The 14,569-nt window shown below is 55.9% G+C and overlaps 1 protein-coding gene across 1 annotated transcript; it reads left to right on the top strand.

Moving 5' to 3' along the window:
• The first annotated feature begins 5,406 nt into the window (after positions 1–5,406).
• PRSS22 (serine protease 22) lies at positions 5,407–9,320 on the top strand. Its single transcript, XM_060079005.1, has 6 exons — positions 5,407–5,488; positions 6,121–6,147; positions 6,557–6,728; positions 6,972–7,249; positions 8,315–8,472; positions 9,060–9,320. Exons 1-6 carry the CDS (start codon positions 5,407–5,409, stop codon positions 9,318–9,320), a joined length of 978 nt encoding a protein of 325 aa, XP_059934988.1.
• The last annotated feature ends 5,249 nt before the right edge of the window (positions 9,321–14,569 follow it).

The following is a 14,569-nucleotide window of genomic DNA, read 5'->3' as shown; positions in this document are numbered from 1 at the left end:
TTCTTCACCCCAGTCTCCAAGAGGCAGGGAGCCCCAAGTGACAGCCGAGTCCCCAGGACAGTTCAGGAGTGGTTAGATGGAAGGACGTCCCATCGGGAAGGTGATGAAATGCCAGCCGGTGAGCAGTGTCCCGGCGGAGACCAGCCAGGCGAGGTTCCTCAAAACCATTAGGGCCCTGGAAAAACTTGCCTGCAGACAGCACAGGCTGGCTGTCGCTCAGCCGCCGCTCAGCCTGGCGCGGCCACCAGCCCTTTGCCTGAGAAGTCATGACAGACATAGCGGGGCTGACAGGCCTCTGCACAGATGCATAAACTGAGGCCAGGTTGGAAGAAGCCGCTGCTATGTCCCTGGCTCCTTCGGAGTCCTCTGCTTGCTCTGGGGACTTACTTGAGTCACCTGGCAGGGATGGAGCATCTGTTCTGTCCCAAGCCCTGCCCTCCGAGCGCAGGAGGTACCCAAAGACACGGTGCCCTGGCTGGCCCAAACCGCAGAGTGCAGGTGGGTGAGTGGGGCTGGACTGGAATCAGGCCTCCCAGCCCAGCGGGGCCCAGTATTGCCACAGCTTCTGAGGTTCATGAAACGGTGGATATTCAGATTTCTTTTTCCGTTTTTTAATTGTAGTGAAATATACATAAGATTTATCATTTTAGCCATTTTTAAGTGTACAGTCCGATGGCATTACATATATTCACAGTGTTGTGCAACCATCACCACCATCCGTCTCCAGAACTTTCATCTTGAGCAAACTCCTTTCCCATTAAACACTAACTCCGATCCCCCCTCCCCCAGTCTCTGGCACCCACCCTCTACTTTCTGTTGCTATGAATTTAACTGCTCTAGGGACCTCATATAGGTGGAATCATACAGTATTTGTCCTTTTGTGTCTGGCTTATTTCACTCAGCATAATGTCCTCAAGGTCCATCCATGTTGTAGCGTGTGTCAGTGCTTCATTCCTTTTCATGCTGAACAGTACATAATGGTCCACCTTTTGTTTATCCATTCATCCATCCATGGACACTGGGTTGTTTCACCTTTGTGTCTGCTGAGAATAATGCTGCTGTGAACATGGGTGTGCAAACATCTGTTTTAGCAGGGACTCAGAAAAACATTTGTACACTTGTGTTCACAACAGCATTAGTCAAAATTCAGATTTTTTTTTTTTTTTTTTTTTTTTGGCCGCGCTGTCTGGCTTGTGGGATCTTCGTTCCCCAACCAGGGATCAGACCCGTGCCCCCTGCATTGGAAGCATGGAGTCTTAACCACTGGACCGACAGGGAAGCCCCCAGATTTTTTCTTTTAATGTGGATTTGCCCAATTTAAAAAACACAGCAGTGCAGGTCCGACCAAACCCACTGGAGGGCTGGATTCCACACCTGGAATGCAGTACTGATCTCAGAGCCAAGTGGCTTGCCTGGAGTTCAGCGTGACCCCCACCCCACCCGGGCTCCCCTCTCCAACTCAGAGATCCAGCCTCTCCTTACAGAAAACAGCTCGCAAACTCCAAGCCAGGGCCAGAACTGCATGAAAACGAGCCTCAGAGGAGAGAGCAGTTCCCGTGGCCAACGCTCTCTGCTGGATTTCTGTCTGCAGGGCTCCTGCCCTAAAGCCAAGGCTCCCTTATATGGTTGGGCCCACAAGGACCCTGGTGGTCTGGTGACCTCTGCCCCGAGTACCCTGTCCCTGTGCCCTGAGCTGGTTGGCCCCTCACCCTGGATGGCTCTCCCTACCTCTTCTCCTAGTGTCCCCAACTCATCCTCTGGAGCCAGGCTCAGTGTCACCTACACAGGGAGGCCGGGTGGCCGGGCCAGGCCCCCTTAGCCCCTGTGCCTCTCTTTTGCCACTGGAATCCTCCATTCCACCCACCGAGCCTTTGAGTTTGCTCTTCCTGCGGCTGGAATGGTCTCTGACCACACCCGCCTCTGCCCCTCTCCTGCAAGTCTCAGCTGAAGGTTTGCACTTCTTCCCTGGGATCCTGATATAAGATTACAAACCCCCAAACCCCACACCCCACCTCCTGTTCCCCCTCCCATCCCCACCCCCACCCCAGAGTCCCTTCCGGCTTTGGTTTTCCCCATAAACTTTATCATCTATTAAACTAAATGATTTACTTATTTATGTTGTTTATTCTGTTTCCCCTGGTGTCCCTGCCGTGAGGGCAGGATTGTCTTTGGTTTGTTCACAGCCGTATCGCAGTAGGTGCTCAGTAGATTTGGTTGGATAATGAACAGATACCCCGATCAGATATCTGCCAGACTCCGGTGCCCATGTCTGAGATGCTGAGAGAAGGGGGGCAGTGAGTCACTTCTCTGGATTGAGCATTGCTGGCTCCAGCTGCTATGCCCTCTGAGGCCTCTGCAGCCCTATCTGTCACCCCCAGCTCCCTGCAAAATCATCAGTGGTCCTGAGACAGCCTGGCAGGGACACGGAGAGTGGGTGGGCAGCCCATCTCCTGCCCTGACGAAGAGATGCCCAGCCATGATGCCTGGCATAAGTCTGGCATACCGTGGGCACAATGAATATTCTGTTTGAATGAATGTTGAATCATGCCAACGTCTCCACTCCTTGGGAACTGGGGAGCCGGTCTGTGGGGCCCTTTTCCAGGACTTGTGACAGGAAGCCTTCACTGGCTTTTCTGGACTTCCCCTGGTACTTCCTGGGCCCTCCCCCTTGGGGCTATCTTCCTGGCCACCCCATCTCGAGGACAGCAACATTTTGGGGCACATGCCTGCCCCTTGGATCACCTGGGAAGTGATCCAGGTGGCATGAATGGCACGAAGAGCTGGAACAGAGAGGAACTGGAGAGGCAGGAGGCTGGAGCAGTCGGTCCCCAGTGGAATTCTCCAGACTCACTTCTTCCTCACTTGTTTATTCATTCAACAAACATCCATCGAGACCCAGTGTGCACCAGGTACCAACCTAGATCCCAAGGATCCATGGGGAACCTCCTCACCGTCCCTCCCCTCTGAGAGTCACAGCACACAGCACCCACCCTCAGGAGGCCCTCCAGGGTCCACGCCTACAGCCCCCTCCTTCCCCAACACTCCTACCCCAGTCCCAGGCCTCTGTGCCCATCCCCCCATGACCCCTTGCGGTCATTACTTGCTCACTGCCTCCCACCCCTGGGGAGATGTGTGCTGTCTAAGGATAGGACATGTGTCTTATTCATTATCGTGTCCCGGTGCCCAGCACAGGACCTGGCATACAGCAGGTGCCCAATAAGTGCTTGTGGGGTGAGCTGGGGAGGCCAACCGCCTTAGATTCAGGAAGGGAGTGGGTGGGAAGAGCATGAGGGGCAAGGTCAGCCACGGGGCACAGAGGTGGACCCAGGACAGAGAGCAGGTCGGGGAGGGCAGTGGCAGGGAGCCCCCTTCCCCCACCCTGCTGGCATTTCTGCTCGACTGCTGCTGGGGCCCCACTGGAGGTGCCCCTCACCTTAGCCACTCTGCTTCCCTGCAGTCTCCCCACCCCCAGTCCTGGGACAGAGGTGAACGTGTCAGCTAGGGGCTGTTCAGGCTCCTGCGCCCCGCCCTTGCCTTGTCTTTGGGTGGAGTGGGGCAGGGGCCTCCACGCAGCTGGGGGGCACCTCTGGCCTGCGGTTTAATCCTGAGTTGCCTCCTGCCCCTCCAGCCCAAGCAGGGGCCAGTAAAACACACCGATGATCCTTTTTGGTACCGACGATCTCCAGGTGAGTCTCACAGACTCTTGGAACCCCTAACAGCCTGAGGAGGTGGACAGCAGGAGGGGAGTCCACCCCTGGGCAGGCTCTGGGGGCAGAACGTGTGTTGGCTAAGCTGTGGGGTTTAGGAGAAGCTGTGGTAGGCGGTCTGCCCACAAAGGACAGGGGCTGTGGTGGCAGCCCCTCCCAACGCCCCAAGCCACCCACCGGGCCCTCACTCCCTCTCTCTGACCTCGGGCTTCCCCCGCAACTGGTCCCCATCCCCAGCCTCTGTAGGGTTAACTCCAGCGTTTACCTCAGCCTCCCTTTCAAGGTCCTCCTTTCTGGGCAGCCCTCACTGGCTGCCCCCACCCCCTGCCAGCATCAGGTGCCTCCCCTGGGCTCCCACCCACCCAGCACTTCTGACTCCGGGGGGCGGGTCACCATCCGTCTACTGAACTGGGCTCCCTCAGGGCTCCAAGAGTCCAGTTGCCCCTTCTCTAGAATTGGGGTTCACATCTGGGCTCCTCCCCTCACCAGCTGGGGGACCTTGGGTAAGCCACTAATCTCCCTAAGTGGCTTCAGTTTGCTCATCTGCAGAATAGGAATAATAAGAGCCTTTGCATACTGAATGAGGTGGTGCCTGGCTCACTAAGCACACCGTAACTGCTGTTATGTCCATGCCCCTCCCCAGGCATATCGAGGGTCATCACAAGGTTTGTTGATCAAATGACTGAAGGACAAAGATACACAGTCTCTCTCGGAAGAAGCCTGACTCCTCCTGCTCAGGGCGCGGGTGTCTGGAGTGTGGGGCACTGAGTCACGGAAGACCTGACTGCAGGGTGAGGGTTATAGGATCATGCGGGCAAGATTCCTTGGGGGGGCATTTCGCTTCTCACACCCCCACCTGGGCTCCCCGCTCAAGCATCACCCAGCAGCCGTTTGACCCCAAGGAGGAGTCCAGGGGGGTGGTCCTGGGAGCACAGGGGCTGGGGTGGGGTGTGGGGACTCAGCATCCCAGCCCTCTCCAGGCAGCCGCATCAGTCACAGCCACCTGGGCAACTGGCTGCCCCACCCGGGGTTCCTGGAAGTCCAGGTGAGAGATGAATCCTCAGGCTGCTGAGTGACAGGGTCCACAGGAAGGTTTCCCTGGGACAGGTGGCCACCGGGGGTCTGATTCACACCTTCTGGCAAGTGGGTTAACGGGATCCCCGAGCCCAGGGCTGGATCAGGTCTTCCGCTGAGTCACAGGAGCCGTTACGGAGCCTCTGGGCAGCCCCTTGCCCGCTGTCACCCACCCAAGGCCCCAGGGCCTCCCCAATGGCTCCTGCCATCGCAGACCCAGGCCCCAGGGTCTGAGTGCCTTCCTTCCCCACCTGGACCACCCCCGCTTCAAGCTTAAGGGCCTTTCTCTGCCCTGCCCCTCCAGTCAAGGTCAAGGCCCAGCCTAGACCTGAGGGCCCAGGTTCCCTCGCCTGCCCCTCCAGAGCCCAGATCCTGAGACCTGAGTCCGCGGATGCAGGCCTGAGGTAAAGGTCCCAGCTAGAGCCTTCCCACCCCACCCCCAGCCCCACCCCCGACTTTAACGGCTTATTTCCTCCCCGAAGCCCCACCCCCTCCTTGTGACTGACAGCCCGGGGTGGCGGGACTGAGCCACTCACTCGGGAGACTGGTCCAACAGCATTCTGTCTCACAGGATAAAACCTGGGGTGGCCTGCAGGGAACACAAGCTCTCCTGTCGGCAGTGACCATGGTGGTTCCCAAGACTCTCCCTGCCCTGGGGAGGCACTACGTCAGGATTGTAACCTCCCTGCTGCTTCTCGCTGCTCCAGGTGAGTCCTGAGGAACTGCTGCCCTCTGCACCCCTTCCCCATTGTCCACCCAGCCGCCCTCCCTCTTGGTCCTGCCTGAATCCCTCCTCTCCCTCTCTTCTGTTGCTTTGTTCCCCCAACTCCCTCTCTCCCTCTCTATCATAATTTGCCTGCTCTGAGCCTCAGGTTCCTCCACAGCTGTGAGGAGTACATGAAACACTGCACTACAGGGCCCAGGACAGGGCTTAGCGCAGTCAGTGCTCAGTGTGCTCAGCTCTGCTTGTTATTTACCCTCTTCACGTCCCGTTCCTGTCTCTTGGGTCTGCATGGTCCACTGCTGGGGCAGCGGCATCCAGACCTCCGGCCTGGGAGGGGGGTTCTTACTCTTACCCCAGTGAGACACCCCAGGAGCCGACCCCTCACCCCCAGGTAGGCTGCATGGAGCCTGGGCACAGGCTGGACAGGAAGTTGCAGGGAGGCCAAGGCCGCAGCTCACAGCGAGGGCCTGAGGTTTCTGTCCGTCCTGCCCAGGCTCTAGGAAATGCCCCGCCTGGGGTGGCCTGGAGGGCCCCAGGGACTGAGCCACCGGGAAGGATTGCTGGGCACCAGGGCTCCCCTCCACCGACCTGACCCTTTCTTTCTCTTGCCCTCAGCCACCCTAGCTGCTGCCAAGACAGCTGGTAAGTCAGAGCTGCCCTCAGGGAAGCGGGGAGGGAGGAAGCCTGAAGGGCAGGGTAGTGTCCGTGTGTCTGTTTGTGGGGGACAGGTCAGAAGCAGGCAGTGGGGCAAGAGGGGGTTTGAGCAGGAAAAGAGGTCCAGAGAGTCGGGATGTGGCCCAGAGAGTCGGGATGTGGAGGAGAGAGGCCCAGGACGGGGTGAGCGGCCCGAGAAGGTAAAAGGGCTAGAGGACCAAGTGCTGAGCCAGAGGGGAGGGCAGAGGGTGGAAGGGCCGCGGAAGAGGCAGCAAAGGACGGAGCCAGGGTGGGAGGAGACTGGAGCACAGGCCCAAGTGCTGAAGGCAGGGAAGGGGGGCTGGAAGGGATGAGGATTGTGCCTGAGGGTTTGACATACCGGCCCCTCCTCCGCCAGGCCACCCAGCCTGTGGAAAGCCCCAACACCTGAACCGAATCGTGGGTGGTGAGGACAGCACCGATGCTGAGTGGCCCTGGCTTGTGAGCATCCTGAAGAATGGCACCCACTTCTGTGCAGGCACCCTGCTCACCAACCACTGGGTGCTCACGGCCGCTCACTGCTTCAAAGGGTACATATGCTCAGCCGGTCCCCTCCACTCGATTCCCCAGACCCCAGGCTGCCCACACGGCCCCGGCTTCCAGGCCTCAGTCCAGTCTTGGGTCCCTCAGGAGAGTCCCTGCTTCTCCCCAGAAGCCTCTTTTGCTCACCAGGGGCCTTCATATGCCTGCCATTCCCCCAGAAACCCTTCCCAGATGCTTCCTGACCACCCAGTGGTTCCTGGCTGATGCCACCCCCTCCCTCTCCCTTCCAGCGATCTGAACAAACCAGCCCTGTTCTCTGTGCTGCTGGGGGCCTGGAAGCTGGGGAACCCCGGCCCGAGGTCCCAGGAGGTGGGTATTGCCTGGGTGAAGTCCCACCCTGTGTACTCCTGGAAGGAAGGCGCCCGTGCTGACATCGCCTTGGTGCGCCTGGAGCATGCCATCCAGTTCTCTGAACGCATCCTGCCCATCTGCCTGCCTGATTCCTCCGTCCAGCTCCTTCCGGACACCAACTGCTGGATTGCTGGCTGGGGGAGTATCCACGATGGAGGTGTGGCTTCTTTCCCACCCCGGGGGGTGGGGTGGGGACAGAGGGCGGTGGACACTGGGAGATACAGGTGCCATGGGCAGCAAAGGATAGAGGCCAGAGGCAGAGCATGACACAGATAGAAGAAAGGACAGGCTGTGACCCAGAGGTGTGATGACACAGAAGCCTAGGTGGATAGTTCTAGATCATTTCTAGTTAAAAGGTACCTTTTGCTGTGTGCTGAGGCAAAGATGCCAGATCAACCAACATATTAAGTGATATAGGAACAGCTGAGAGGAGGTGTCTATGGGACCAAGCTGAACCAGGTGAATACGAAAACAGCCCTAAGATTCCAAATCTGGAATAAACGCCCCCTGGTGGCATCATGACACAATTGCAGGCAAAATTCCCAGGAGAAAATGCAGTCTCCATAAATGGTAAAATATAATTGGCAAACCAAGTCTGGAGGTTTGGAAAACCTCATCTAGAAACACAAATTAGATTAGATAAAGTAAGAGGCAGAGAAGCAGTGACATATATATATGGAACTTTAACCAGATTCCAGAAGAATTAAGAGAAATGACACCAGTTTGGGCATCTGGGGACCCCACTGACTCTGAAGTTTCAGCCAGCCTCCCCACGGTCGTTCTTAGGGGCTCCTGTGAAAGGTGGATTTATGAACTGGGGAAGGTCTACAGACCAACCCTAGGGTCAATCCCCCTAGGGGATGGTGGGGGTGTCCCTCAAGTCCCAATAACATTCAACACTGAGTAGCCATTAGTCTGTAGCAGTACCAGTGCTGGATAAAGTAGTGCCTGAGGCGGGACAAGCCTGGACCATTGGTTTGAACCATCTCATTGGCATCAGAGATCTCTTTAAAGATTCAGAGTTTCAGGCTGCACATTAATTTGGGATTCAGTAGGTCCAGAGTGGAGTCCTGGAATTTGGGCTTTCTGCAGGCATTGTGGGAAAGCCTGACAGAGTTGATCCATTTAACCTTTGAGAAATGCTGCTGAGAGAATTGAGGAGGGAATTGAGGAGGCCACCAGGAGAGTCTCCCAAGCCTGACTCTCTCCTCCTTGCTCCCAGTGCCCCTGCCCCACCCTCAGACCCTCAAGAAGCTAAAGGTTCCCATCATCGACTCAGCAGTCTGCAGCCGCCTGTACTGGCGGGGAGCCGGGCAGGGCGCCATTACGGAGGACATGCTATGCGCTGGCTACCTGGAGGGGGAGCGGGATGCCTGTCTGGTGAGCACACCACCTCCTTCCCAACCCTGCCCCACTGAGCTCCATCACCCCTCTGCTCCTGGGCCTCCTCCCAGAATCGGCTGTGACCTGGTAGTCCCCCTAGATAGATGCCTACAGAACCCGGCCCCAGCCTGGCTCAGCCATTCATACATCAAACATTCTGAGCACCTCCGGTGTGCCTGACCCCATTCTCAGGGAGCTGGCACCCTCCTGGCCCCCAGAGCCAGCTCCAGCTCCACCACTGTGGTGGAGCACGGCGGGACGGTGCAATGGTCCACACCCGGGCTGGATCGGTTTTCTTCTTTCTGAGCCTCGGTTTCCTCAACTGTGAAGCAAGTCACAGTCCTCCCTGCCTCCAGGGCTGTGAGGGAGAAGGTCTAGCGCAAAGTGCTTCTTACCGGAAGTGAGCCTGGGAAGTGTGTCCTTCCCCGCCCTCCCGGTCCTGGTGGCGTTGGTTAGGGTGCCGCGGCCCCCAGGTCGGAGAAATGGTCCCCCGCGAAGGGAACTGCCACCCACTGCGGCACGGGTCCTGGGCTCTGCTCACCGCTTGCCCCACGCGGGTCCCTAACTTTCCCTCCTCTCCGCAGGGCGACTCCGGAGGCCCCCTGATGTGCCAGGTCGAGGGCACCTGGCTGCTGGCGGGCATCATCAGCTGGGGCGAGGGCTGTGCGGAGCGCAACCGGCCCGGCGTCTACATCAGCCTGGCCGCCCACCGCTCCTGGGTACAGAAGTTCGTGCAAGGGGTGCAGCTCCGCGGGCACTCGCAGGGTAGCGGGCCCACAGGGCGCCGGGGACGGGCTCTGGGGGCGCGGCGAGCTCGCAGGGCCGCCCGGAGCCGCGGGGTTTAGGGATCTGGGGAGACCACGTGCTGTTTCCTCCGTTGTAAATAAGCGGTCTACCTCGGTTAGTGCCCGAGTGCCGGCACCGTATCTCCTCCGCGGGGAGGCCCCGCCCCGGCCCTGGGCTCAGGCCCCACCCCCGAGGCCCAGAGCGCCTTTGTGTACATACATGTTAATGGTTTTTACAGTTATTTGTAACTCCGCCCACACGTTTTATTTATTCCTCCAATTTCAATAAATTATTTATTCACCAGTTCCTGGTTTTTCCCTCGGGTATGGGAACATTGGGAAGCAGGGTCCAGTCGGGGTTAAAACGGGGGCTGGCAGGTAGGAGTTTGGATGGCGGTCTGGCCAGGGACCCAGGTGTCCTGCCCACCTAGGATTCAACATCCTGACTTCTGACCTTTGCACTGTCCTTTTGTAACCCCTTGCCACCAGGGAGACCAAATGGAGAGGAGACAGGAGGCCCAGCAACCTGGGAGGCCCAGCTCTCCCACGTGAAAGGTGGGTGTTGGGGGCTGCAGGTCCAGGCAGGTCCCCAACCTGCCTGTTGAATTTCCGAAACAGGGCTGGCTAGGAGAACCCCCCAACACACACGAGAGTGGGGTGTCCCCCATCCTCCCTCATCTTAGAGCCGGGTGTCTCAGATTTGGGCTGAGGCAGCCAGGACTCCCCAGGAGCTGACTCAGCCAGTGACTCACTGCCGATTCTGTGACTCCTCCCCCCCGGAACGAAGGAGCAAAACAATGAGACAGCAGGTCTCTGGGGGGGCTTGAGTCACCTCACCTGCCCCCACGGAGTGGGGCTGAGAGCTGAGTCCTAGGCCGCCATGGGGTCTGCCTGGGACCGAGCTAATGCTCCCCTTTTCCAACGCCCACCTTCCTGCAGCCAGGCCTCTGGCCTCCTGGACCAGCCCTGCCCCTCCTCCCAGGGCCCAGGACGCTGTACCCCATCAGCCCCACCTGGGCTTCCCAGAAACAAGCGAACGTGCAGGCAGGGCTGTGTGGTTGGTTTGATGAGTATGTGCGAGAGAGATTTGTTTCTAACAGTCAGAAAGACAAGTAGGTCCAGCTAGGATAGAGCTGAGTGGCTGCCTCAGGGTCTCCAACTACTAACGATCAGTGCAGTGAGCTTGAGAAGGCAGCACAGGTGTGGTTTGGTTGGTTGGTACCCTTTACTGCGAGCACTGTTCTAAAACTTTTGTTCATATTATTTTGATTACCCCCATGTTAATAAGTGCTGTGGGGTTGGTCTTATTAACAAACAAACGTTAACCTGGCCTCCCGCTGGCCTAGGAACCAGCTGGGGGGTGAGCAGGTGGCTCAGGTGAGGCCCCTCCCCTTTGTGACCTGGTCCCGCTTTACCTGTCACTCTGCTTCCCTTGTCCACTTACCCTCCTCTCTGGACTGTCTCCCCCCCCCACCATACCCCTCCACCGGTGCCTCATTCGCTGCCCTCCTTGCTGCCTCCATTTCCCCCTCTGCCCTCTAGGCTCTCCCTCTGTTCCTCGCTCCCCAACGTCCTGTCCCTGTCCCCTCACTCCTTCTCTGTCTCCGTCTCTGGCCACTGGCCTCTGTGGCTCAGTGTCCCCCACGCCCTGTCTCTCACCACCCTCTACCTCTGCTTCCAATGGCCTCCTGACAGAAGCCCCTGAGAAGGCCACACCTAGAAACATCTGCTGGGGGGACTTCCCTGGTGGCGCAGTGGTTAAGAATCTGCCTGCCAATGCAGCAGACACAGGTTCGAGCCCTGGTCCAGGAAGATCCCACATGCCGTGGAGCAGCTAAGCCCGTGTGCCACAACTACTGAGCCTGTGTTCTAGAGCCCGTGAGCCACAACTACTGAGCCCACATGCCACAACTACTGAAGCCTGTGCACTTAGAGCCCATGCTCTGCAACAAGAGAAGCCATCACTATGAGAAGCCCACGCACCACAACAAAGAATAGCCCCCGCTCTCCGCAACTAGAGAAAGCCCACATGCAGCAACAAAGACCCAATGCGCCAAAAAAAATAAAATTAAATAAATAAATTAAATTAAAGAAAACAAAAGAAACATCTGCTGGGGCTGAGAAGTCACCCCGTAAATGTGGGACCCTCAGGTGAGGGTGGGTTTTCTCTGAGCTGGCCATCACCCTCCAGGGAGCCCCAGAGCCGGAGGCACCTTCCCACAGCCCCAAGAAGCCTGACGGGCTGGGCCATGGGGTGGGGAGCCCGCCTCGGCTCCAAAGTGTGACAAGATTTCCAGTGACTCCCTCCCCAGTCGGGTGGGGGGTCCAGGAGGTGGAAATGTGGTCAGTCCAGCCCTGGTGGGGTCCACACCAGCATCGCAGAGAGCTTGTTTGCCCCTTGGTTGGAACCAGGCCAGGAGCAAGCCCCAAATGGGCGGGGGTGGGGGCCATCACTGCTTCGGCTCCGCCGACACCTCCTGCCTCTGGGGGCTGCACACGGAGCCCCTTTGGCCTGTCGGGCTAAGGGGAAGTGCCAGTGGGAGGGGCCGGCACACCAACCTGGGCTCCCAGCAGGTGCCTCCACTCACCTTTAACCCCCCACATGGAGCAGCCCCAGGGAGAGTCCTCCTTACCTCCCCCAGGGCAGGGTGCCGCCATCTGGCCACAGTGACCCATGTCCTTACAATGGAAGTGCCTTAGTCATAGGCTGCAAGGTCTGGCTACTGCTTCTCCACATGCTCCTTCCTCAGATCTTTAATTCTTTAGAAGACTTTCACTCCCACGCCAGGGACCTGCCAATTCGTCTCTACTCTGCAACCAGAACAAGTGTGTAAATCACATCTAACCCCATGAGCTCCCTTGGTGGCCGACTCCTTTGGCTGGCTAAGCCAATAACCCCATTCCAATACCCCTCCCTTCCTTCTTCCACCTTAGAGACTGGAAAAACTAAATGTTCCTTTCCACAGTCTCCCACAAGGTCCCAGTGGAAACAGATGTCTGATGGGTAGTTTCTTGGGAAGACTTTGTTTTGTTCCTGATAACAGGAACATGTTCAGTTGGCATTATCCTTTCCCACCATCTGCCTTCTTCTAGTCTTGGATACAGATGTTATGCCTAATCCTTAGCAGCCATCTTATCACCATGAGGCTACGAGCTGAATAACACCTAAATTGACAGTGAACAAAGATTCAGAAGCTGCGGGTGTGAGGACATGGTTAAGAAGTTGCCTCCATCCTAGACAGCCACCTCCATCCTTCTTGTGTGCTTTCAAGCCACTGTTGGTCGGATCTTCTTTTACTGCAGCTAAATGCCTTTGTAACTGATATAACTGCTTCAGACCCTCTGTCAATCTAAAACTATTCTGAAAAATCGTTTTTTAATTAATTAATTAATTATATTTATTTATTTATTTTTGGCTGCATTGGGTCTTTGTTGCTGCGCTTGGGCTTTCTCTAGTTGCAGCGAGTGGGGGTTACTCTTCGTTGTAGTGTGTGGGCTTCTCAACGTGGTGGCTTCTCTTGTTGCGGAGCATGGGTTCTAGGTGTGTGAGCTTCAGTAATTGTGGCATGTGGGCTCAGTACTTGTGGCTCTCAGGCTCTAGAGCACAGGCTCAGTAGTTGTGGCACACAGGCTTAGTTGCTCCACGGCATGTGGGATCTTCCCGGACCAGGACTCGAAGCTGTGTCTGCTGCATTGGCAGGCGGATTCTTAACCACTGTGCCACCAGGGAAGCCCCCAGAATAGTTTTAGATTGACAGAAAACTTTTTTGCTTTTTTTTTTTTTTTTACAATAAACACTGTTTGTTATCATGGTAACAGTATGTCAGATTTCATCAGTACAATCAAATCACACTTAAATTATCTAAATTATGAAGGCTTTGAGCTCATACCTGTCCACAAGAGCTTTGGACCTTCAGAGGGTGTCCCAGTTAGTTTCATGTTTTCATATCATGCTTACTAAAGAGCAAGTATTTTCTTTCTCTCCCTTTCCTGCTTGAAGTCTCCCAGTCAGTGCTGCTGCCCTGGGAGGCACCTGAAGGAGTCTCACCATGACCCCATTGATGGTGCCCTAATGAGCTCACCAGTCTCCTCACCAAGGGCACAAGCTCCCCAAGCTCCCCAGACTTCCTGGGGAGTGTGGGATTCTACGTGAAGGTGGAGACAATGGATTTCCCAGCTCCAAGCCAAACTTTGCTACCTGTGCCCAGGTCGTTGTGCTCATAGTATCACAAAGTTGCTCATGGGAAAGATGACTGGCCTGTGAGTATGACCTTCAAGGTCTGCAACCTTAGACCTCACATGATGACACTAGGCAGACTGGCAGGCAGCTAGTGAGTAAGAGCATAACCAGGGCATGGGGGAAGGTGGTGTGTGTCAGACTGTGGGGGCTGTGTTCATCTGCATCACCACGTGACCTTGACCCAATGGGCCTGTGGGTCTGATTTCCTGTTGGCAGCTACTAAACAATCACACACAGGCAAACCAGGACAAATACCAGTTTTCAGGGACACAGTTGTCTCAATTCTTACTGAGGGGGGGAATAATCACTTTCACAGAACATAGTCTATTTTGCTGGTTCTTCCTCATTTCCCAAACCTCTATGTGATTGATGCCCCAACATCAGAGCTGGGGCTTCTCTCCTCCTTCACCTACTTGTATCCATGGGTGATAGCATCTGGTGTCATAGCTCTACACACCATCCATAGAGGTGACTCCAGAGTTCTCTCCCTGCATGTCCGCTCAACTAATCAACATCCCCTTGTAAATATCATATAGACATCTCATCCTTAAGGTGACCCCAAATGAATCTCAGTATTCCCTCTCAAACTTGCTCCACTGGCAGAATTTCCATCTCAGCACAAAGCAGCAGTCCTTCCTTCTAACTGCTCAGTTTGGGAAACTTGGAGTATTGACAACACCAAGTGTTGGAGAGGATGCAGAGCTCCTGGAATGCTCACGTGTTGCTGGTGGGAGTGCAAGCTGGTACTGCCCCTGTGGAAAACATGCTGACTGTTTCGTGTAATGTTGAACATCCATGCAGCAATCCTACTCCTAAGACTGATCCAAGAGAGAAGAGAACATATTCTTACAAAATCTGTATGCAGATATTTATAACAGCTTTATTCAGAATTGGCAAAAATTGGAAACAACCCAAATGTTTCTTCAGCTGCTGAATGGATAAGCAAACTGTGGTCAATACATTCAGTAGAATTCTACTCAGCAACAAAAATGAACAAACTATACACAACATGGTGAATCTTTTTTTAAAAAATCTTCATTTATAAATTTATTTGTTTATTTTTAATTAA

This window comes from Mesoplodon densirostris, chromosome 16 (genome assembly GCF_025265405.1).
Source record: "Mesoplodon densirostris isolate mMesDen1 chromosome 16, mMesDen1 primary haplotype, whole genome shotgun sequence".
Classification (NCBI taxonomy): Eukaryota; Metazoa; Chordata; class Mammalia; order Artiodactyla; family Ziphiidae; genus Mesoplodon; species Mesoplodon densirostris.
The sequence above is the reverse complement of the archived record's forward strand: the minus strand, read 5'-3'. Positions and strand labels throughout refer to the sequence as shown.

Coding starts and splice junctions, on each gene's coding strand:
- PRSS22 (XM_060079005.1), top strand. CDS start 5,407: ATGGTGGTTCCCAAGACTCTCCCTGCCCTGGGGAGGCACTACGTCAGG. Junction 5,489..6,120: donor GCTGCTTCTCGCTGCTCCAG/GTGAGTCCTGAG, acceptor TCTTGCCCTCAG/CCACCCTAGCTGCTGCCAAG. Junction 6,729..6,971: donor GCCGCTCACTGCTTCAAAGG/GTACATATGCTC, acceptor TCTCCCTTCCAG/CGATCTGAACAAACCAGCCC.